Source organism: Bos indicus, chromosome 21, assembly GCF_029378745.1.
Source record: "Bos indicus isolate NIAB-ARS_2022 breed Sahiwal x Tharparkar chromosome 21, NIAB-ARS_B.indTharparkar_mat_pri_1.0, whole genome shotgun sequence".
NCBI lineage: Eukaryota > Metazoa > Chordata > Mammalia > Artiodactyla > Bovidae > Bos > Bos indicus.
In genome coordinates, this window is record NC_091780.1 from 30,837,670 (window position 1) to 30,858,592 (window position 20,923).

The 20,923-nt window shown below is 43.1% G+C and overlaps 2 protein-coding genes across 4 annotated transcripts in view; one reads left to right on the forward strand and one right to left on the reverse strand.

Annotated features, from left to right (window-relative positions):
- The first annotated feature begins 2,617 nt into the window (after positions 1 to 2,617).
- IDH3A (isocitrate dehydrogenase (NAD(+)) 3 catalytic subunit alpha) lies at positions 2,618 to 19,749 on the forward strand. Its single transcript, XM_019983708.2, has 11 exons — positions 2,618 to 2,709; positions 6,944 to 7,006; positions 9,366 to 9,449; positions 11,016 to 11,130; positions 12,207 to 12,394; positions 12,856 to 12,989; positions 13,854 to 13,956; positions 14,057 to 14,121; positions 15,063 to 15,147; positions 15,601 to 15,753; positions 18,193 to 19,749. Exons 1-11 carry the CDS (start codon positions 2,683 to 2,685, stop codon positions 18,274 to 18,276), a joined length of 1,101 nt encoding a protein of 366 aa, XP_019839267.1. The 5' UTR covers positions 2,618 to 2,682; the 3' UTR covers positions 18,277 to 19,749.
- A 287-nt stretch (positions 19,750 to 20,036) lies between these two features.
- Positions 20,037 to 20,923, reverse strand: part of ACSBG1 (acyl-CoA synthetase bubblegum family member 1) — a 59,275-nt gene continuing 58,388 nt past the window's right edge. For 2 of the 3 annotated variants that reach the window (XM_070775309.1, XM_070775310.1), the window contains 2 exons: positions 20,607 to 20,688; positions 20,037 to 20,341 (listed from right to left, as the gene is read on the reverse strand). In XM_070775309.1, coding sequence (XP_070631410.1) covers positions 20,314 to 20,341; positions 20,607 to 20,688 — 110 coding nt within the window. In that variant the 3' untranslated portion in view covers positions 20,037 to 20,313. Of the gene's footprint in view, positions 20,689 to 20,923 lie in introns of all 3 variants that reach the window. The other variant, XM_019984019.2, reaches the window with a different exon arrangement.

The following is a 20,923-nucleotide window of genomic DNA, read 5'->3' on the forward strand; positions in this document are numbered from 1 at the left end:
CCTGAGAGGCAGTTTTCCCACTGTCTGGTCCAAACACGGCTCGCTGATGGGATCTCTGGACACTACAGAGCACAAGAGACAGGACAAGGCGGCTTTTCCAGAGGAGAGTGACCTGCATGTTGGAGAAACTCTGGAACGCGTATGAAGAATAGTGCCTGGCAGTTCTGGACTCAGGGAACAGGTCCTGGCTGCGGGGGAGGTAGCTTTCTCTCTCCCTGCTGTCCTTCCAGCTGCTCCAGAGTCAGGAAGCACCTTGATACGCGAGTTAGACTAGGAAACCTCTGAGGTCTTGTCAATCCCCAGAGCCTGAGCTTCCAAGGATTTGTCACTTTTCTGCCTCAAAGTCTTGGCTGGCCCTGGTCTTTCCTCAGGGCCCCATCTCAGGCTGCTGACCTTTTCAATCTCTTCAAAGTGAAAGTGAAAGTGTTAGTTGCTCAGTCCTGTCCGGCTCTTTGAGATCCCATCTGAGCTACCAGGGAAGCCGTCAGTCTCTTCAAGGACGATTCAAATGCCATCTCCGCAGTGGAATCTTCCCCAATCAACACCCCCTCTCGCCCTCCACTGCACCCCCTCCCCAAACTGTTAGAGCACCTGGCTGAATCTCTTCTGTGTTTCTCCCTCACTAGACTCCAAGGGCACGGCTGGGGCTGATTCATTCCCTTGTCTTCACAGTGCACCTGAGAGGGACTCCACTTAGGAAGGATCTGGTGAGGTGAATGACCCTCCTTCCCAGGGGTAGTTTAACCGTGAGGAGAACTGCCTTGGTAATTAGGAAGCATCCTAGTACAATGTCAGCATCATCACTTACTAGCTATACCTCAGTTTTCCTACGGGACTGTTGTGAGGATTAAATAGACCTTGGAGAAAATCATTTCACATTTTGTTTTTCCATCAATGAGCAGCAAGTAGTTTCAGTCTATATTCCAGAAACAAAGACATAACAGGCTGTCTCTGAGCTTGAGGAGGCTCTTCAGTGGTACACAGCAGGGGAGAAAGCGATAAAGTTCCTGGAAGAGGTGGGAACCAAGTTCTACTGGCTCTAGGTACGGAGAAGGAACACATGCGTGAGTCTGAGGGGCTTCCCAAAGGAATCAACATCCGAACTGAGTCTTGACGAGTGACTGGAATGTCAACAGGTGGAAATGGCACAAAAGAGCATTCAAGCAGAGGGAACGGCATGAGCATAGTGCGGGTAAAATATGGGAAGCATTTGTGGGCTGGCCAGGAGCCCTACTTGGCGGGCAGTCCAGGACTTTGGGGCTGGACGGAGTGACAGGAAATACAGCTGAATAAAAGACGGTGGTGAGAGATGAATGGGAGAGCCAAGAGGTGTTAGGGCGGCATGGGCTGTGGTCAGAGCTGTGAGAGAAGGAGAGGACTGTGTGGAGAAAAGATTGGAAGGGGCAGGTTGTCGGGGGAGGAGGCTGCTGCGGTTGTCTGGACATGAGATGGTCAGTCCTGAAGGAGGGCAATGATGGCAGTGGGGGTGGAGTGGAGGGGCACTGTGGAGAACACCTTAGAGGGGAACTGCCAGGGCCTGATGAGAGCAAAGGCCAAGAAGAGAGTGATGAGGTCCCTGTATCCTGATGAAGCCACAGACTTAGCAGTACTTTGTTACCTCATCAAAGCCACTGGCATCACTTGTGCATCTAATTCACCACTTCCCTAGGTAGATGGGTAGCTCTTCTCTGGAAAGAACCTTTTTCAGGGTGTGGTGTGGGAAGACTTGGTCTAAATCACCCTGACACCCAACTATGGGACCTGTGATCAGCAGAGCTTCAGGACTCTGGTTGCTGAGAAGATGAGGAGGGAGGGGAATATGACGTTATTTCCTCTTCCCTCTTTCTTAGATTTGAATCAAGTCCCCTGATTTTACCTTCTCATTGCTCCTTGCGCCTTCCCTTTCTGATACTTATCACAGTTTTCATTTACATATTTCTGTCATACTTGATTGGCGTCTGTCTTTTCTACTGGACTGTAAAATTACCATTGAGAACAGTGCCTGGTAACTAGGCGGCACTCAGAAATATGTTTAGAGCTTTGAAGACAGAAAGTAGATCGGTAGTTGCTGGGACGTGGGATGGGAAGCTGGGCTGACAGCTAATAGGCACAAGGAGCATTTTCACAGGTTGGAAAACTGGATTGTGGTGATGCTTGTGCAAGTGCTTACATTTATTGAAAATTACTGCGAAATTACAGCCAGTGAATTTTATTGTATATGTTATACGTATACGTTATACCTCAATAAAGCTGTTAAAATAATAAAACATTTGTGAAACGAGTAAATGATCTATCTCCCTCCCTGAGGTTGTAAACTCCGTAAGAGAAGCTCTATCCTCTAAATCCATAAGAGTGACTGGCATCCAGTAGACGCGGAACAAACAGCCCACCTAAACACTGAAATCTATGAATGAAGCGGCAGAGGAAGGACTCTGGCCAGAGATCCCCGCCAGCAGCTTCCGGGTCGCTGCTCTGCCCGCCGCCGCGAGACGAGCACGGCGATTGGCCAGCGGAGCCGGTTGTCCAGGGCCCGGACCAGGAGGGTGCTCGGAAAATCCCCTACGCGAACTCGCGGGGTGGGGCTTCCAGGGGGCGGGGCCAAGAGGGGGCGGGCTCCAGACGCTGGCTGGGCGGCTGCGCACTACTGCCGCCGCTGTCGCCGGGGTGAGAGGAGTGGACGCGATGGCAGGGCCCGCGTGGATCTCCAAGGTGAGCTCCGGGCAGGCCCGCATGTGGCTGGCGGGCGTGCTGGGTGCTGGGCGGGGGCTGGCGCGCGGGCCCCGATGGGAAGACGGCGGCGCGCGACTGGCTGGGAACAGACAGGGAGCCGGTCCCGGCCGCCCGTGCGCCTGGCTCGGTGGCCCGCAGGCGGTGTGTAGGCAGCCCCGCTCCCGGAAGGTCGCGCCTGGAGCGGGGACAGCATCAAGGTCAAGGCGGGGAGCGCCGGTCCTGTTCCCGATGAGACCCCAGTGCTACCGCCGGCATCTGTCCCGGCCGGAGCCCAGGCCTCGCGCGGAGCCGGGGAAGGTCACCGGAGTCGCCGACCAGGCTCCACCATCCCGGCTATTTCCGAAGCTGCGGCCCTGCAGCCTGCTGATCGCGCAGAGTCCGCCTCAGCACGACCCGGGCCTTCCCCCGGTCTCTACTCAGGCCCCGGCCGGGTAACCTCCCTAGCCACCGGCACGTGCGTTGGGCTTGAGAGGTTTTCTCAGGTGAGGGAATCCCGGGGTCATTTTCCTGCCAGATTTTTTTCTCCCTTGGAGCGCTTCCCAGTCTGCTGTTGTAGCTATTTCCCCTTCAAAGGACACGGGACACGTTGCACCTTGGAACCTGAGCACCCAGAGACTGGGAGAGGGAGACCAGCAACGCCTTTCCTTTACCTTATGTTGGTGAGAGTCCTGTGATCTCACCTTGACAGCTGGGATGCCTGCCAGAGCTGGAAAGGGTTGCAGACCGTCTGCAGTTCCTTGGTTCCTCAGTGGAACTAACTTTGCCTGAAAACGTAATTGCTCAAGGTCACACAGGAAATCCCTGCCAGAACTGGAAGAGGAACTCAGGTGTCTCAGGATTACCAGTTCCAAGTCCCATTTTGCCTGCTCTGTCTGTGGTCAAGGTCAGACAACAAATTATAGGCAGAGGGAAAAATGGGCCCTCAGGTCTCCTGTTGCTTTTAGAGAATGATCCCCTAAAAACCTACCATAAGCAGTTTAATTTTTTCTCTAGAAAATTTGATACTGTATTTCTCCCTTGCTTTGAGTTTAAAGTGAGGTTTGCATACATTTAATTTAGTGAAAAGTGCTCTACACCGGAATTTAGGAGACTTAGGTTTAAATCTTGGCAATGCCACCGACTGGCCATGTGACCCTGAGCAAATTACTTAACATTTGTGAGTCTTAATAAGCTATCTGTAAAATATCTATACTTGCTTCACAGAGTTGTTGAGGATTGAATAAAATAATGTGAGAGCACCTAATACATATAGAAGCAACACAAAAGTCTGAAGCTCTCCTACCTGTCAACATACTTATCTTACAGCCTTCAAGCAGACAGTTGGGCATCAGTAGCCGCATTTTATTTACTAACTGGGTTCTGCTTTGTTACCCTCTTCAGACCTGGGCTTGTGTGTAATGGTAACTTATTTCACATTCACTCCTTAAGGTAAAGCAACTTCTGTGTCATTGTCTAAAAAGAAGTCAATCCTTCAATCACTGACCTTACACCTAACACCTAATTATCTTTGATCGATACATAAGAGTTCAGAATGAGAGACTAAAACAGCTAGTAAAGTGCTAGTAAATTTGTTTTTCCCTTAGTGTGGTCTCTAAGGAAAAAACTATGCAGTAGGTATTCAGAAAGTGTTGGGTTGTGGAATCAGATGATGAGGTTCTCTGACATGGACTCCCAGTGTGACCTTTGGCAGTCATTTGACCTCTGGCAGTCATTTGACCTTTGTGGTCCAGTTTCTCCCTTTAGGGAGTGGAGTAGGTGGTGCCTTGGATGCTCCCTTTAGGGACTGGAGTAGGCAGTGCCTCTGAAGTTGACATCCCAGGATGCTGAGCTGGGTTGTGAGTTTCAGTCAAAATAAGTCCTCTATTAAGAGTTCCATTTCAGGTTCTATTTGAAAAAGATCTGTATAAGCTTATACATATATATATATATATATTTTTTTTTTTTTTCTAAAGAAGGTTTATTTAGAGAAAATTAAAGGGTTTCTAAAGACCTTTCTGGCTCTAAAATTCTATAATTATAATGAGGCAGTTTCCCATTAGCAGGCTTTTATTGAGTACCTGTCATACTTTCAAGAGTGTATTTATATGTTTTTAAGTTGGAGGATGAAGGTAAAAAAGGAAATGAGGTGCTATGTGTGAAGTCACAGGTTCAGTCCATATTCTGTGAGCCTGGTCTTGGTCTCCTTACCTGAAAAGGGCTACTAATACAATCTCCCCAGGTTTTATAAAAAATAAAATGATGTAATATATGTATATAATACATATAACTATGTATGTATATTATACAAGTACAATATAAAGTAGAAGACAGTCTGTGCTTTAAAAAATCTTGTTTTACTTTAAGTTCTGGGTGATTTAGATGCAGTACTGCCTTACTTTTAAGGTCACAAAGGAGAGATGACAAATATGGAAAAGACAGGTTGTTAAGAGAAAGCTATTGCAAGTATTGAAGCTGTTTGCTGGAGTGGCTGGGAACTCATCAGATAGGGCGATACTTGAGACTGGATTCAGTTTTTCCAAAAGTATTCTGAGCACCTACTATGAACCAGGCACTTTCTACGTACTGGAGATGGAAAAGCAGTGAACAAAACATGAAAATCTTTGCCTTGTGGATTTACATTTTAAATCAGTTAGTTTGGTTGGGTCTTTTGCCACAAAGACATGGGCCTGTTTTGAGTGAATGTTTTTTGTCTCTTTTTGAAGGGTGGGGAGAATGACCCACGCAGATTTTATAACATAGCCTTAAAGTGGTCTCCCTTCCTTCCAATAGCCCATTCGCTGGTGGATGAACCACGCTCTAGGGCTGAGTTTTTGGCCAGTAGTTTTGGCATAGCGTATTCTTTGGGGTCATGCCCTATCTTTTATTTTATTTTCAGTCCAGAGAGATAACTAGTTGCTGGGTTAGAGGATACAACCTGTTCTCAGCTCCTTGGCCGTTAGTGTCACTTTACTACATGCTGATATTACAGCCAAAGGTTCAGGACTTATAAGAACTGTCCCCCAAAAGGAAGACTAAGGATATAACAAATGTATCTTTGCTCATGTATCTAGCATGAAAAAAAGTTAACCTTTAAAACTTTTAATGAATTTTAGTTTTAATACCTTTGGTCTATGTAGCCAATTTCTTTTATTATATTCTGTGCATTATAATGTAATGTGACTTTGTACCAATTTTCAAGAACTGAATTATTGAAGTTCAAAATAACCTTTTAGAATTTATATTTCTGGTATGTCATAGTGTTAAGTGGAAAAAGATGTACCAATGGCAACATCTTTGGGTAGTGGAGTCGGTGGTGGTTTAGTCACTAAGTCGTGTTCGACTCTTGTGATCCCATGGACTGTAGCCTGCCAGGCTTCTCTGTCCATGGGATTCTCCAGGCAAGAGTACTGAAGTGGGTTGCCATTTCCTTCTCCAAATGGGGTTAGTAGGTCACATTTATTTATTTTTTTATATCTTTCCCCATCCCACCAATTAACAATAATGATGGCATTACCTATATTGTCCGAAGTAGATAATTTATTTAAAATCTTCATTCTGTATGATGCATGTCAAGATGGTATTGAATAAACTTTGTTAGATTTTTATTACAAAGTATAATTTCTTAATCTTCATGGGAGAAGAACAGGCAGAGTGTGTAACTGGAGGAGCCCTGGAATAGGAGTTAGGAGACCCAGATTCTGGTCTGTTTGTGGTCTCTCTGTGGCTTTAGACAAATCCCTACTCTTTGGACCCACTGTTTCTACTGTATAATGAGTGAGTTGGGCTCTGGGATTCATAAGGACCCTGCTGGCTCTTAAAATTAGTGATAGTTTTCCTACGGTGTGTGTGACCCCCAAATTGATCCAGTGGTTAAGAATGTGGACATAAAACTGTCCAGACCATCTGAGGAAAATTCAGTGTTTGAGTTTAAAAAAAGTAGAGTTTCATTCTATTTTCAACATCTTTTGACGACTTATATTGATAAAATCGACTTTAAAAGTACATATATAGTACTTAAATTCTCAGAGCAAAGGTAAACTGAAAATTTTGGTTTTCAAATCCAAGAGAGCTTGCTACGTTGAGCTAATACTTGAGAAAAATATTCCTCGGAAGTTCCTGAATTTATCTATGTGAGCTGCAGCATTGTCAGCTGTCAGGAACGGTGCCATGTCTGCCTTTTAACACTATGTGGTTAATTCTGTGCATGACATTTCTTTGTTGATATTAAATGTAGGTCTCTCGGCTGCTGGGGGCATTCCACAACCAAAAACAGGTGACCAGAGGTTTTGCTGGTGGTGTGAGTATAATTATGTCTTTTATTTTTTCCCTTTTAGAAGTTTCTCAAGAAAAGTGCTCTAATGCATTTATTATATGGCATTTAATCTCCATTTATTTAAAATTGGGGAAAAGTGGCCATACTTATACATTTAAGTTACTGATGAACATGTGTAAATCTATTAGGTCACTTGTACATTTTAAAAAAGATTGTATTATAGCTGGCTATATAAGCCTGTCACATTAATATCTTGAAGGAGGCTTGTTTAAAAATAGATAGAAATTACCCTTGAGCCTGTTACTTTATTTCACAGTCTCATTTGGATAAGACAGTTTTTTTCCAAACTAGTACAAGTTGAAAGAAAATTGTTGAGAAGCTTCAAAACCTGCTTCGCATTTTTATTTTGTAAGCTTCCCTGAAAACAGTAGATTGATCACCAATTAAGAATGCCTCAAATATCTGTAAGCCCTATAGGCTTATATGTATTGATATGTTCCTTACATAGTCTTCATAGACTTTCCTGTTAACGGATCATCTGTTTCTCATTAAATCTGCTGCTTTTAGAATTCCCTGCATTAGAGTTGTGTGCTTTAAAAACTGATACCACATTTTTAGAGCATTCTAAGACTGTGGGTCAGTGACTTCCTGTATGTTTTTATTTTACCTCCTTTTTACAGAATCTGATTTGGATTCATAATTCCTATACTCCCATATAATATCTTACCCCATGAGGTATTTATAAGAGCATAGTACATTTTTTTTTTTTTTTTCCATTTACTTTCTGAACTCTGGAAGTAAAGTAGATTTTTCTGGTGGCCTGATGACATTTTGTATTACATGTTGGGAGAACAGGAAGAAGAAGCCAAAGGGGTTCTTTTGGCTCTGCTTTTGCTACAAAAGATGCAGAAAGAGGCTTGTTAGCATTTCAGATGCATTCTGAAAGCTAATGAGATGATCATTGCTCTCTGCTATTACTTAATTTTCAGGTTTTCCATTAAAATTTATGTTATACTGGTGGGAAGGCGGTTATATTTGAGAGAAATAAGAGAAACTAATTTTTAAAAAAGCATCCTTCCATTGTATAGCTAAATTCAGAAATAATTAGTCCACCTGCTTAGGGAACATCATGTGTGCTTGCTGAGTCCTGTCCAACTCTTTGTGACCCCATGGGCTGTGGCCCACCAGGCTGCTCTGTCCATGGGATTTTTCCAGGCCAGAATACTGGAGTGGGTTGTCATTTCCTTCTCCAGGGATAGTCCCAAGCCAGGGATCAAACCCCAGTCTCCTGCACTGGCAGGCAGATTGTTTACCACTGAATCACCTGGGAAGCCCCTTGGGCAGGATCACTGGAAGCTAAAAGACCAGGGAAATGAATCAGTGATTTTTTTTTTTAAATCTAAGTTTTTATTTTTTTAATTCTTAGAGAAAATTGTTTCCATCCTAGATTATTTTGTCTAGCTTAGCCAAACCAGCATAGGCAACTAGAACTGAGAAATGCCAGGGACCATTGTCTGGGCCAAACTTCTAGGTAGGGGAAAGTCCACAAATAATGACATGTTTAGTTTCCACATGGAAGCCCTCACTTAAATCCTCTCATCATTTCCCTTTACATATTTTTTTTTTCCTGTGTTTGAAATGCTGGCTTTATTCTATTTGAAGCCTTTGCACTAAATCATTGATGTTACATTATAGATCACTTTGTCATTCAATGTGTGATTCAGACATTGCAGGCATGATCACATACCATATTCTTAATGGTTCCAAATTAACTTCACTGGGCTTATTTGGATTACTGCTGTCATTAGGGGCCAGTTTTATAAAGGAACTCAGGAAAACAGACCCTCTCTTGATGTGAAGTCTGATTTTCTGTGTGTCAAAATAGACCACAGTGCTACTCTGGAGGTGTCTGAGAGTGTTTTATAAGACTGAATGAGTTGCATGAGAAATGGAAATTTCTAGCCTCCTGTTGGAGAGGAATATGCCTGCCTTCATAGGAAACCCTCTAAATTTTAGTGAGAGAACACTGTTGCAATGTTTTGCTCTCCTTGGTTTTACAGACTTGAACAAAGTGGTCTCTTCGTAGTTTGTCTGAAAAGAAATTTCACTTGGGAAGTTTGCTTGGTAGTTTATTTTTGTTTTCTCTGGAGAGCATTGCTTAAGTTCTTTTTGAAACCTCTGGACTCAGCTAGGAAGTGGAGTTGTGGCATCTCTTGATTCTTGCCTCCACTTTGATGAGCTATTGGGAGGTAGGTCTGTTTTCTTAAAGGCATTTCTTATGAGTTAAGAACCCCTAAACTGGATTTCTTTTTGAACGATGTTCTTTTTTTAAACCTTCAAAAATCAGTTCTGACTGTCTCCTCTGATGATTTCTTATATTCAGGTTAAGACAGTAACTTTAATTCCAGGAGATGGAATTGGCCCAGAAATTTCTGCTGCAGTTATGAAGATTTTTGATGCTGCCAAAGTAAGTGGGCTTACATACTTTTGATAATAAATTGTACAAAAGTTTTCTTAGCCATTTGGAGTCTATGAACTCTTAGGATGAATTGTTCACATTTGTGTGAAGTTGGCGAGGTCTCTCATTAAAACTTCACAGATTCTGACTTGAAGAGTGTTGTTGCTGCCATCATTGTGAACGGTTTAAGCTACTGCATTGGCATCAGTTATGTGTAAAGGAATCCAAGTAGTACTGTAATTTTTATGGATTTTTGAACTCTGCCTTGGTTTAAGGTCTTTTAAGTCCTGCCAAGTCACCTGTCTCCGTCATTCTACCTTCTTAGAAAACAGAATAGATATTTCAAAAAACTATTGATATGTAGGCGATTCTGAAAGTTTTTTTTCTGGTGTGGTAATACCAAATATGAGATATTATTATCAAATAGTCTATCCTTCAATGCAGGTAGATATTTAAAAGTGGGAATTTAGGAAAGTTGGATTTTGTTTGACCTGATGCTTTATTATTGCTATTTATAGCTGCTAGGTGAAATAATATATAAAATTAAATAAGTGGTTAATTTTGATACCAACAGATAAAAGTCAAGGAATTTGATTTATTTATGCTGAATATACATTGTTTTTCTATATGCATTTCTAATTAAAACTCCTACAGAGGAAATGATGCTTATGCAAAAGCGTTCCCTGAGGGAGCTGAACTCTGCTCACTGTCTGCTGTGAGCTCCCGGTGAGCCAGGACCGTCTTGCTCTGGTTCCTCTTCCTATGGTTCCTCTTACTAGTGCATTGCCTGTTGGCTGTCAGATGTGTGTGTACACAATGAAAAGTGTGGGTGAAAAGAAAGGATAGCACTGGTTTATACCTTAAAATTCTTGCCTTTATAGGTTATATAATATTTCTTTTTTTTTTTCTTAACAGCTTTATTGAGATTTAATTCATATACTGTTCAGTTCATCATGTAAAGTATGCAGTTCATTTCATTCATGGAGTTGTGTAATTATTACCACAATCTAATGTTAGAACATTTTCATCACTCAAAAAGAAACCCCATACTCATCAGCAGTCATTCCCCATGACCCTTATCTCTCCCACCCTACCCACTCCCATCACCAGCCCTAGGCAACCACTAATCTACTTTCTCTCTCTGTAGATTTGCCTATTCTGGACTCTTCATATAAATAGAATGTTAAAATTACATGGTTTTTATGATTGGCTCTTTGCACTTAGCATAATGTTTTCAAAGTTCATCCACGTATCAGTACTATTTGATACTTCCATGAATCCTATTTCTCTGTTCGTTACGATATTCTAATTATAGCCACGCTAAGAGTCATTGTGAAAAAAAGATGGGCAGGTGGCAGCTAGGAGTGATGACTGGACAAGGGTAATGTGGAGAATCCCTCTGGGCATGCTGGAGAATGACATCTCTTCTTGCATGCCAGGAACCTTCTGGACCTTTACTGTATGTGTTTTCACCAGTTGCATCCAAAGTTGAAGAAGTCTGTTTATAGCTGCAGTGTGAATGTGAGTCACATATAGTTCTTTCCAGTTCACTGTGCTCTGTGGTGTGGCATCTAGGCACCTATTCAGTGGGAGGAGCGAAACGTCACCGCCATTCAAGGTCCGGGAGGCAAGTGGATGATCCCTCCAGAAGCCAAAGAGTCCATGGATAAGAACAAGATGGGCTTGAAAGGTAGTGCTGATGTGATAATGATCGTTATTATTGATTTCTGTGACAGGCGTTGTATTTATCTCTACCTGGGTTTATCTTTTGCATGATTTTTAATTTTGGCTTATACACGCTCCAGGCCATGATTCAAAACACTGGCATGTGACAGATTGGAATCAAGCACTGGGGAGGTGGTGTCATAGGATTAGCTAATGTCAGGGACATGATACAGTGCCTGGTCCTCAGGCAGTCGGTGTTCAGTGCAGTTGATATTCCAGAAAGCTTCACTGAGGAAATTTCTTCCATATCTGAATCTGAAGCAGAGGGTCAAGTTAGAGGCAGAAGACATTTTTACAGGGTGTGTAGCATGTGCTCACTGCTGCCTGAGAGTGACCAGCTATGCGTGGGCTCATTTATGATGAAGAGGGCATCAGACTTAGAAACAGAGCCCCTGTCTGTCCTTTCAAATGATGCTGGTAAAAGTGTCCCTCGTTTCATGAAGCATGCATGTTAGACGTGTCACACAGCTACTTCATGTCCAAAGAAAGGATCCTAAATACAGCTCTGATGGAATAGTGGAAAAAATGAAAATCAGAATTTCAAATACAGTTGGCCCTCCATATCCATGCATTGTGCATTCATAAATAACATGAACCAACCACGTATTGAAAATATTAAGAATTCCAGAAAGTTCCAAAAAGCAAAACTTGAATATTTCCACTGGCAACTATTAACATAGTCGTTTACATCGTGTTAGGTACTATAAGTAGTCTGCTGCTGCTGCTGCTGCTAAGTCGTTTCAGTCGTGTCCGACTCTGTGTGACCCCATAGACGGCAGCCCACTAGGCTCTGCCGTCCCTGGGATTCTCCAGGCAAGAACACTGGAGTGGGTTGTTAAAGGAGGATGTGTGTAGGTTATATGCAAATACTGTGTTATTTTATAAGGGACTTGATCATCCATGGATTTTGGTTATCTGCTAGGTCCCTTCCCGTACTTGATGCTGAGGGACAAGTGTCAACATTATGAGCTTGGGTTTATAAAGAAAAAGAAAAGACCAGAATGTATTTTGTTGTCATCTGCATATTCTTCTTTATTATAGGCCCTTTAAAAACACCAATAGCTGCTGGTCACCCATCTATGAATTTATTGCTGCGTAAAACATTTGACCTTTATGCAAATGTCCGACCATGTGTCTCAATCGAAGGCTATAAAACCCCTTACCATGATGTAAATATTGTCACCATTCGAGAGAACACGGAAGGAGAATACAGTGGAATCGAGCATGTGGTATGTTCATTTGGATCCTTTTTCATTTTTAGTTAGGTTGCTTTCTGTGTACTTGGGACTGTTGTTCAAATTCCCAGGTGAAAATATTTCCCAAAGACAGTTCCCTTTCACTCATTGAGGAGTTGTGGGTATTTGTCTTGTGGCCTCAAAAGGATGCCTGGGGGAGGGAGCGTGGTGCTTCAGGGCACAGGCTTGGGAACTTGTCCTCTGTTTGAAGTTTGAATCCTCAGCTTCATGGGTGACCATCTCTGTACCTCGGTTTTCCTCATCTGTGCAGTGGAGCTTATAATACGTGGCTCACTGGGCGGGGGTGAACATGACTAACCCTGCCGACATGCCATATGCATGATGCTCGCCTTGGCAGCTGGCGCCGTGCAGGCTTGGCACAGATGGTGTTGTCTGCACACACCGGCAGTCTAGAGCCACACCCTTTCAACAAGACAGGGCTTCCTCTCTTTCAGATCGTGGATGGAGTTGTGCAGAGTATCAAGCTCATCACCGAGGCAGCGAGCAAGCGCATCGCGGAGTTTGCATTTGAATACGCACGGAACAACCACCGGAGCAACGTCACAGCCGTGCACAAAGCCAACATCATGTGAGTCCCAGTGGGCGGTGCTCCCTCCAGCTGTGTGGGTGCCAAGCAGTGGCAGGGCTTGCTTTTCCTCTCTGCAGCTTGCTCACTGCTTCCTGATAGTTCTGGAAGATGGCCTTGCAGCCAGTCAGAGGGTCGGGCATTGCTCTTGTGTCAGAGTCTCCTATTTAATGTGTTTCCTCGGGTGGGTGATGAACAAGTTTGGAAGGAGCAGGAATTCCGGTCTCGGCAGTTTAAGGGAGGGGAAGAGAAGGAAGCCAGAGAGACCAGATCCCCAGATGAGGTGGCCAGTTAGCTAGTCACGTGAATAAAAGGGCAGTCCTTCCTGTGTTAGGAGGGGAATAGCAGGAATGTTTCTGAAATGGCCACCTGTTCAGGAGCTTAAAATAGTGCTCATAGTGCTAATCTGATCCAATGTATCATTCTAGCAATTTGAATTCTCCTCATCTCTAGTGCAGTAAAGGTTAACTTGGTGTGTTATGAAGCAGGTTTCCTAACCTAAGAAAAGTGTTGAGCATGTAAAATAGTAAAACTATTTAAATAATTGAGTAAGTTAACCTTGTTAAGGCAATTTTAGCATTTCCTTATTAATAGATATTTCTTAATTCTTGCTAGGTAACACTACAAAAATATAGTCTTCTTCATTATGATCAAACTACTTTACATTTTATACCCTTCTGTGCTTCCAGAAGTATCCCAACATTTAAATTTGCATTTTACTGATTGCCCCCCAAAATTTTTTTACTGTAATTGAAATCAGACATCTTGGCTTCTGGAACTTGAGTTTCTTGAACTTTACTTCTCTGATTTGATCTTTCTCTCTCTGCAAGTCTTTGCTTTCAACAATTTTTATTTGATTAAATACAGGCGAATGTCAGATGGGCTTTTTCTGCAAAAATGCAGGGAAGTTGCAGAAAACTGTAAAGATATTAAATTTAATGAGATGTACCTTGATACAGTATGTTTGAATGTAAGTATATATTCACACTTACCTGCTATGTTTTGTGGTGTATAGTGTGTACATGTGGTGCAGTTTTTGATTACTGAATGCACAAATGCATTTTTTGTAGATGGTCCAAGACCCGTCCCAGTTTGATGTTCTTGTTATGCCAAATTTGTATGGAGACATCCTTAGGTAAGTCTGGCTGCACCCTTTTAGCCTACAGTTTATTTATAAATGTTCTAAAATAAATTGTGGCTTAAGAATTTTAATCAAGGGTTATAAAAAATAGCGTTTGTTAGAAGATATGAGTTGAATTCTGATAGTGCAGGTGGTGATAATGGTTACATGTTGGGTAGGTTATTCCTTTGTTCATTTGCCAAATTAGCTCTGGACTGTAGTTCCCTGACCATTAGTTCCCTCTTCCCACTTTACAGATATTTTATTGGTTGGTTGGTTGATTTCAGTGTTTTATCATGTATAGCTAGGAAGGTGGGTGTTCATTTTTACAAGGTTTTTTGGGGGGTAACTTTTGGCATAATTTCAGACTTACAGGAAAGTTGCAAGAACAGCACAAAGAAATCCTGTGTACTCAGCACCACATTCACCAAATGTTAACATTTTTATCAGACTGACTTTATTACTCCCTCCTTCCTCCTCCTCATTTCTCTGTCTCCACACACATACATGCTGGTGGCCAAATGGTGCTTTTGTAAACCCATCATTCCTTTTACATCTATTAGTTGGCATTCTATTGTAAGGATAAGCTTTTCCTTCTGTCTGATTTGTTTACTGACTTACCTATGTCAGTTTGGACTCTCGGCTTCTGTTTTACTCAGGGGTTCTGTCCCTCACTATCGTCACTGATATCGGTGCTTAGATTGCACAGACTTGGCCAGTGTCAGTCCCTCGGAGCCGTGTCTGTGCCCTCTTGACAAAGCCCCTTATTTGCTCTCTGGCACAGTAAGGTGCTTCAGGCTCATCCTATATGTTCCTGACTAGTCCTGAAATCAGCTGTTTGTTCAAGGAGCCCAAGGTTCTCCTAGTGGAGAATGGTATGTAAAGATAGAAGTCTGACCACTAGGTGAGCTGTTTTGTTTTTCAAAATGTCCTTTGAAATGCTTTTCTGCCCGCAGTGACCTGTGTGCGGGATTGATTGGAGGTCTTGGTGTGACACCAAGCGGCAACATTGGAGCCAACGGAGTTGCAATCTTCGAGTCGGTAAGGATCCTGGTGACACCTGAAGCTGAATTCAAGTCAGAGTGACGTGAGAATCCAAGAGGGATTATCTGCATAAATATCTGTTAACTCTTGAGTTTTTCCAGTTGTCAAAAGAAAGTGAAGCTTTGTTTAGCTTTTTGTATAAGCTCAGTTGATTCATTCATTTCCCGCTGATTTCTTTTGTAATCCTTATTATTTATTGTGTTTCCTTCCTCAGTTAAAATATTTTACCAGAAGTTCACTGGATAAGATTGTTTGTTCATCTTTTTACACTTAAAAAAAATTACTTTAGCTCTTCATTTTTCTGAGGCTTTATTTCTAAAACCTGTGTCTGGATAGCTGTTCCGTAGCTATTTTCCATCAGAGAGGAAAGCTGATTAAGAGCCCAGCTTCCCCGGAGGAGAGCCGTTTGCTTCTGTCCCCCTTCTGACTGCCCCACCCCGACCCCTGCAGGTTCACGGGACCGCCCCGGACATTGCGGGCAAGGACATGGCCAATCCCACAGCCCTCCTGCTCAGCGCCGTGATGATGCTGCGCCACATGGGGCTTTTTGACCACGCTGCGAAGATTGAGACGGCGTGTTTTGCTACAATTAAGGATGGAAAGGTATCGGTGATCTTGCCGTACTTGGGCTGGGTGAAATTCATTTCCTCCTTGGGTTTTGTATGTGAAGGACAGATGATGGTTCTTCTCAAGAAGGCCAAAGGATCGGACATCAAGCAGGCATTCCTAACGCAGGCTCCCTGGGTGAACTCAGGACGGGTGCACATGTTGCCTCTTCTGAAGGGAGGACCCGTGCGTTTCATCAGGGGAGGGCTGAGAAGCACCGAGGCAAGGGCACCAGTGTGCAGTGGGAAGGACAGTGATGTGGGGGTCAGAGCAGGGCAGACCTGCTTATCCTGTTGCTACCCATGGGGTCTTGGCTAAGTCCAGTAATTTTTCTCAGTAGCTTTTTCCTCTTTCCAGCAAACATCTGTTGCATACATTATGAGGTATGGAGGATATAATAAAATAAGGAATAAGATAAGGTCTCAGACCTCAAGGAGCTGGAAATCTAGCAGTAGATACAGATATAGACGTGTCTGTAATACAGTGGTGCTCTGTGTTACTTTAAATGCATCTGTGATATAAAAGTAATATAGAAGTTTAATAGATGTATTAATGGCTAATACTTGAATACTCACATGATCTTATACTCTATATATATGTGTGTGTGTGTATATAAATATATATATAAAATCTGAGCAAATTTCTACTACTCTGTGGCATAGATACTGTAGTTAAGCCCATTTGAGAGATGAGGGCTTCCTACGTGGCGCTAGTGGTAAAGAACCCACCTGCCAATGCAGGAGACACAGGTTCGATCCCTGGGTTGGGAAGAACCCCTGGAGGAGGGCATGGCAACCCACTCCAGTATTCTTGCCTGGAAAATCCGATGGACAGAGAAGCCTGGCGGGCTGCAGTCCATGGGGTCTCAGAGAGTCAGACATGACTAAAGTGACTGAGCACATAGATGAGGAAGTTTGTCCAAGGTCTCACAGCTCCTAACTGGCAGAGTTGGGGTTCACACCTAGTCTGGCTCTTACCCAACAAGTTTCACTGTTTCCCTAAGTGGTTGTGGCCTGTGGGAGGGTTGTGATCGATTATTCTGAAAGTGGGAGAATGGAGGAGATCATGGCTTTACAAGGCTGGGCCCGAAAGGCTGATCCTTAGCCTGAGATCTCTTCATTTTTTTCAAGTTATCGTTTTAAAAAAGGATAAAGTACACATAATACAACATTGACCACTTTAATAATTTCTGAGGTGCACAGTCTATTGGGTATTAAATACCCAGTATTTTCACATTGTTGTGTGACCTTCACCACCATCCATCTCCAGACTTTTTCATTTTCCTGAACTGAAACTGTCCCCATTAAACAATGATTTCCCTATTTTCTGCTGTTGCCTCAGCCTCTGGCGAGCACCATTTTACTTTCTGTCTCTAGAAATCTGACTGCTCTAGGTACCTCACGTCAGCTGAGTCACACACTTGTACTGTTCAGACTGCCTTACTTCACTTAGCACAAGGTTTGCTGCTTATTTTTAAAAAAATTCTGTACTTTGAAATTTCTGTGGCCAAAATATAAGAAACCCAAGCTTGTTTTTAACAGCCTGATATAGTCATATTGAAGGGCATGTGCTTATATATATTTTTTGTTCTGACGCTGTATTAGAGAAGCTACTCATAGAACCCAGCAGAGAGATGCCTAAATTACACAGTAGGCTCTTTAAATTGCATAGGATGTGATGAGATGAGAGAATTAAATATATTGAGTTCTGTTTGGGAGTAAAGAGCATAAGCTGGTAGAAAACAGGGGAAATGGGAGGATTTCTCTCCTGAAGAGGGGAGTTGAGTTAGTAATTTAAATACTTCCCTAGTATTGGTTTCTCGGCCTCCCCAAATAGGTCAAAATGTGTTTTTTAAAAAACAAACTTAAATTCCCCCAGAGATTTTTGCAACCTCTTGTTTAGATTTGCTGTCAATGAAATGTCCATGATCAAATGCTTCCTTAGAATCTATTGTACAGATCAAGGGAAAATTTTTGGAAAGCATCCCTCCTTCCCTTTGGGGTGAGAGCATCTTCTTTTGTTTTTCAATTTTGGCTGTGCTGGGTCTTTGTTGAGGCATGCTAGTGGGGTTCTTGTGGTGCGCAGGCTTAGTTGCTCTACAGCTCCTGGAATCTTAGTTCCCTGACCAGAGATTGAGCCCATGTCCCCTGCACTGGAAGGCAGATTCTTCACCACTGGGCCACCAGGGAAGTCCCAAGAGACTTGATCTTGTTCTCGCCGTGTTTCTGCATACACTATCCAGTTAGCTTTTCCAAGTCCGCCTCGGGTAGGTGGATGGTGGTAGAACCTGTCTCACTTTGAAATGAGGAACTAAATGAGAGAGTAGCCAGGTAACTCACTCAGCTGGTGTCTCACTGAGGACTTTAAATAAAAACGTTTTTTACTTCAGTTTAACATGTGGGTACATTTTCTGTCTTTGCTTTTTCCTTTTCTCAGAGCTTAACCAAAGATTTGGGAGGCAATTCAAAGTGCTCGGACTTCACAGAAGAAATCTGTCGCCGAGTAAAAGATTTAGATTAAGGCTTCTACGGATGGTATCTGCATCAGTCACTCCTAGTGGATGCCACATCAGCCTGTGTTAGAATACTTCCCATTATGTATGCATTTATGCATTTGTTGCTTGTTTCTTGACAGAGTACATTTTTAGACCTGGCCTTTTTTCTTAAAAATCTGTGCAGAGGATGCAGGTAATGTCCCCAGGCCTGCTTTCAAAGGACTTCTTCCAAGTGCTTGTTTTATTTATTAAACGTCTATCTGGTATACATTTTTTTGTAAACTCTCAAGTGAACGGTTATCATTTGCTGTTGTTAACCATTTTATGCTTCAGTTAAAATAGTTTTTCTTTCACTGTAAATATCATGATACAGAAATACTAAGAGAAAACATCTAACTTTTTAAAGAAAAACACTGATATTCTTGGTTTACGAAAAATATAATGGAGATAAAGTAGAATGTTGGCATAATAGCATGAGAGGATATTCTTATAAAACTAAATGGGCACAAGAGAAATTTCCTGGGAAAGTTTACATCAAAAACAGTGAATATGGTATATTTCTTAGTGATATGGAAAGTAAAGACTAATTTGTACTTTACATGAATTACTGAGTATAAATAAAGACTTTGGATCAGAGAATATATAATGAGAGATGTAATTTTTGTTCAGAGGATACGGGTAATATATTGGGTATAAAGACACAAGTGGATCGTGTGTTCAGTTATTTTTGTTATCTTGAGATTTACTGTTCTTGGTAAGAGCTTTTAATGAAGTGAAGGGGTGGTCCTTCCTTTTCACTGGACATATATCAAGCATGGTGCCTAACACAGCCCTCGATCTCCTGTCCCTTGGTCCCTTGGGGGACCCTGACTCGGACCTGGGAGCAGTCCCTCTTCCGCAGCCTGTATGGCGCTGTCCAGAAGTGGACCATGCTCCCGCTGATAGGGCTAACAGGCCTCACCATATAAATTTTGACTGCAATTGAGGAACCTGGAGTACTGGCTATTAATTTTACATTTCACTGGCTTCTCCTTCCCCAAAGCACCAAATCACCACCCTCTGCCTCAGCACCACCAGGGAAAGAGGAGCTGCAAACTCAGCCTGAATTGATTCACAAAATCGTGCCACCCTAGGGCTTGGCTCAGCTTTTGACCTTCAGGCACCTCCCCATCCTTCCTCCAGTCCTCACCTTTAGCATGATTTGTCTTTAATCTTCAGAAACTGAGTCACTATTTTCATGAACTCTTTGGTCCAAACCAAAGGCAGCTCATGTCCTCCTTGGCCCTCGTGTAACATCTCCAACCTGCGGCTTTACGTTGTCACGGGGGGGTTTTAACCACAACCAATACTCCTGTCTGGGTCCTTTTTTGAAGCTCGAAACCAGACAAATATCTTATATGTATTTTATTCTGTTTAAACTGCTGCTGCTTCTGTTTTATTGAATTGTGCTAATCATCGGTGACCCTTCGGTTTACACAAATAAAGAATTCCCAAACGAATTGAGCTGTATGCTTTCCTCTACCCATTTAGATGCCTTGTTTCATCTTGGCTCAGCTTGCTACTAAGGATGGCTGCTCCAAGTATTCAGAGTGGGCAGAGGGGCATGGTGGTCACAGACTGGCATGCTTTCATGAGAACATTCCCCTTGACCCCCTCCCTCACCTTTGCTTATTCCAGGGCACTAAAGGTCACTCGTATACCTATCGCACACTATCCTGTGGGCTGAATACCCACCACTCTGGACTCATCTGTTGCTCAGTTGACAAAATCAGGTGCTTGTTGACAGTTCTGTTAAAAAGTTTAATTTCAAGTTACACATTAAATACAATCAAATAGGCAGCAGCAGTTTTATTAAGCATCAGAGTCAGTGGGCGTGTGCATTGATGGAACGCCTGGTAACGGGATGATGGGAGCGGCAGCAGCCAATGAGAGTCCACAGTAGGCCAGCCGGAGAGGGGAGTCACAGATGAGGGCTTTCCCGGTTGCACACTTCATCCAAGCTGTCATCCCTCTCCTCCCTCCCCTCAGCACCCAGTCTGCCTCCAGCTGGCCGGTGAAGTGAGCTAGCAGCGTGTTAAATCTACCTGAAAACTAAGATCCCAAACTGTCAGCCCTTTAGTTCTGGGAAGGAGAGCTAATCCGTTGTCACCTGAACAAAAAGCACGCATGAAGCTTCTCTGGATTGTCGGCTATTGTTGATGTAAGGCCTGGCAGATACCAGGACTGTGCCTAACCTGGAGAACCTAAGAGACTTGCCAGAAGTCCGCGTGCCCAGACCAAAGAGGACCTGAGGGTCAGGAAGACGCTCCAGTCTGCCATCTTAAGGAAAAACCAGGGAGGGATGACCCCTGCTTACTTTTTTTGCTCTTGGTAAAAGGAATCGATGACATCTTTGTACTTCTCCAGGACTGCGAGCCGTTTCAGTTTCATTGTGGGACCTAAGAGAAATTGGAAGAGATGAGTGAGGCCTGGGCTCTGAGATGTTTGTGAAGGTTATGTGGTAAAGCTCTAGACTCACTAAGTTCCGTAACCCTGGAACTAAGCCAGACCAACGAGTAGCCAGCCTCCAAAACGGCCCATGGTGATCCCTGCACCTGGCAGTCATACCCCTTGTGTGGCTCCTTCCCACACTGTGCCAGGGTTGGTCTAAGTGGCCAGTAGAATACAGAGGAA

Excerpts from the sequence above, each read along its gene's own strand:
- IDH3A (XM_019983708.2), top strand. The coding sequence starts at position 2,683 with ATGGCAGGGCCCGCGTGGATCTCCAAG. Across the intron at positions 9,450-11,015 it reads AGATTTTTGATGCTGCCAAA|GCACCTATTCAGTGGGAGGA; the intron begins GTAAGTGGGCTT and ends TGTGGCATCTAG. Across the intron at positions 12,990-13,853 it reads GTGCACAAAGCCAACATCAT|GCGAATGTCAGATGGGCTTT; the intron begins GTGAGTCCCAGT and ends GATTAAATACAG.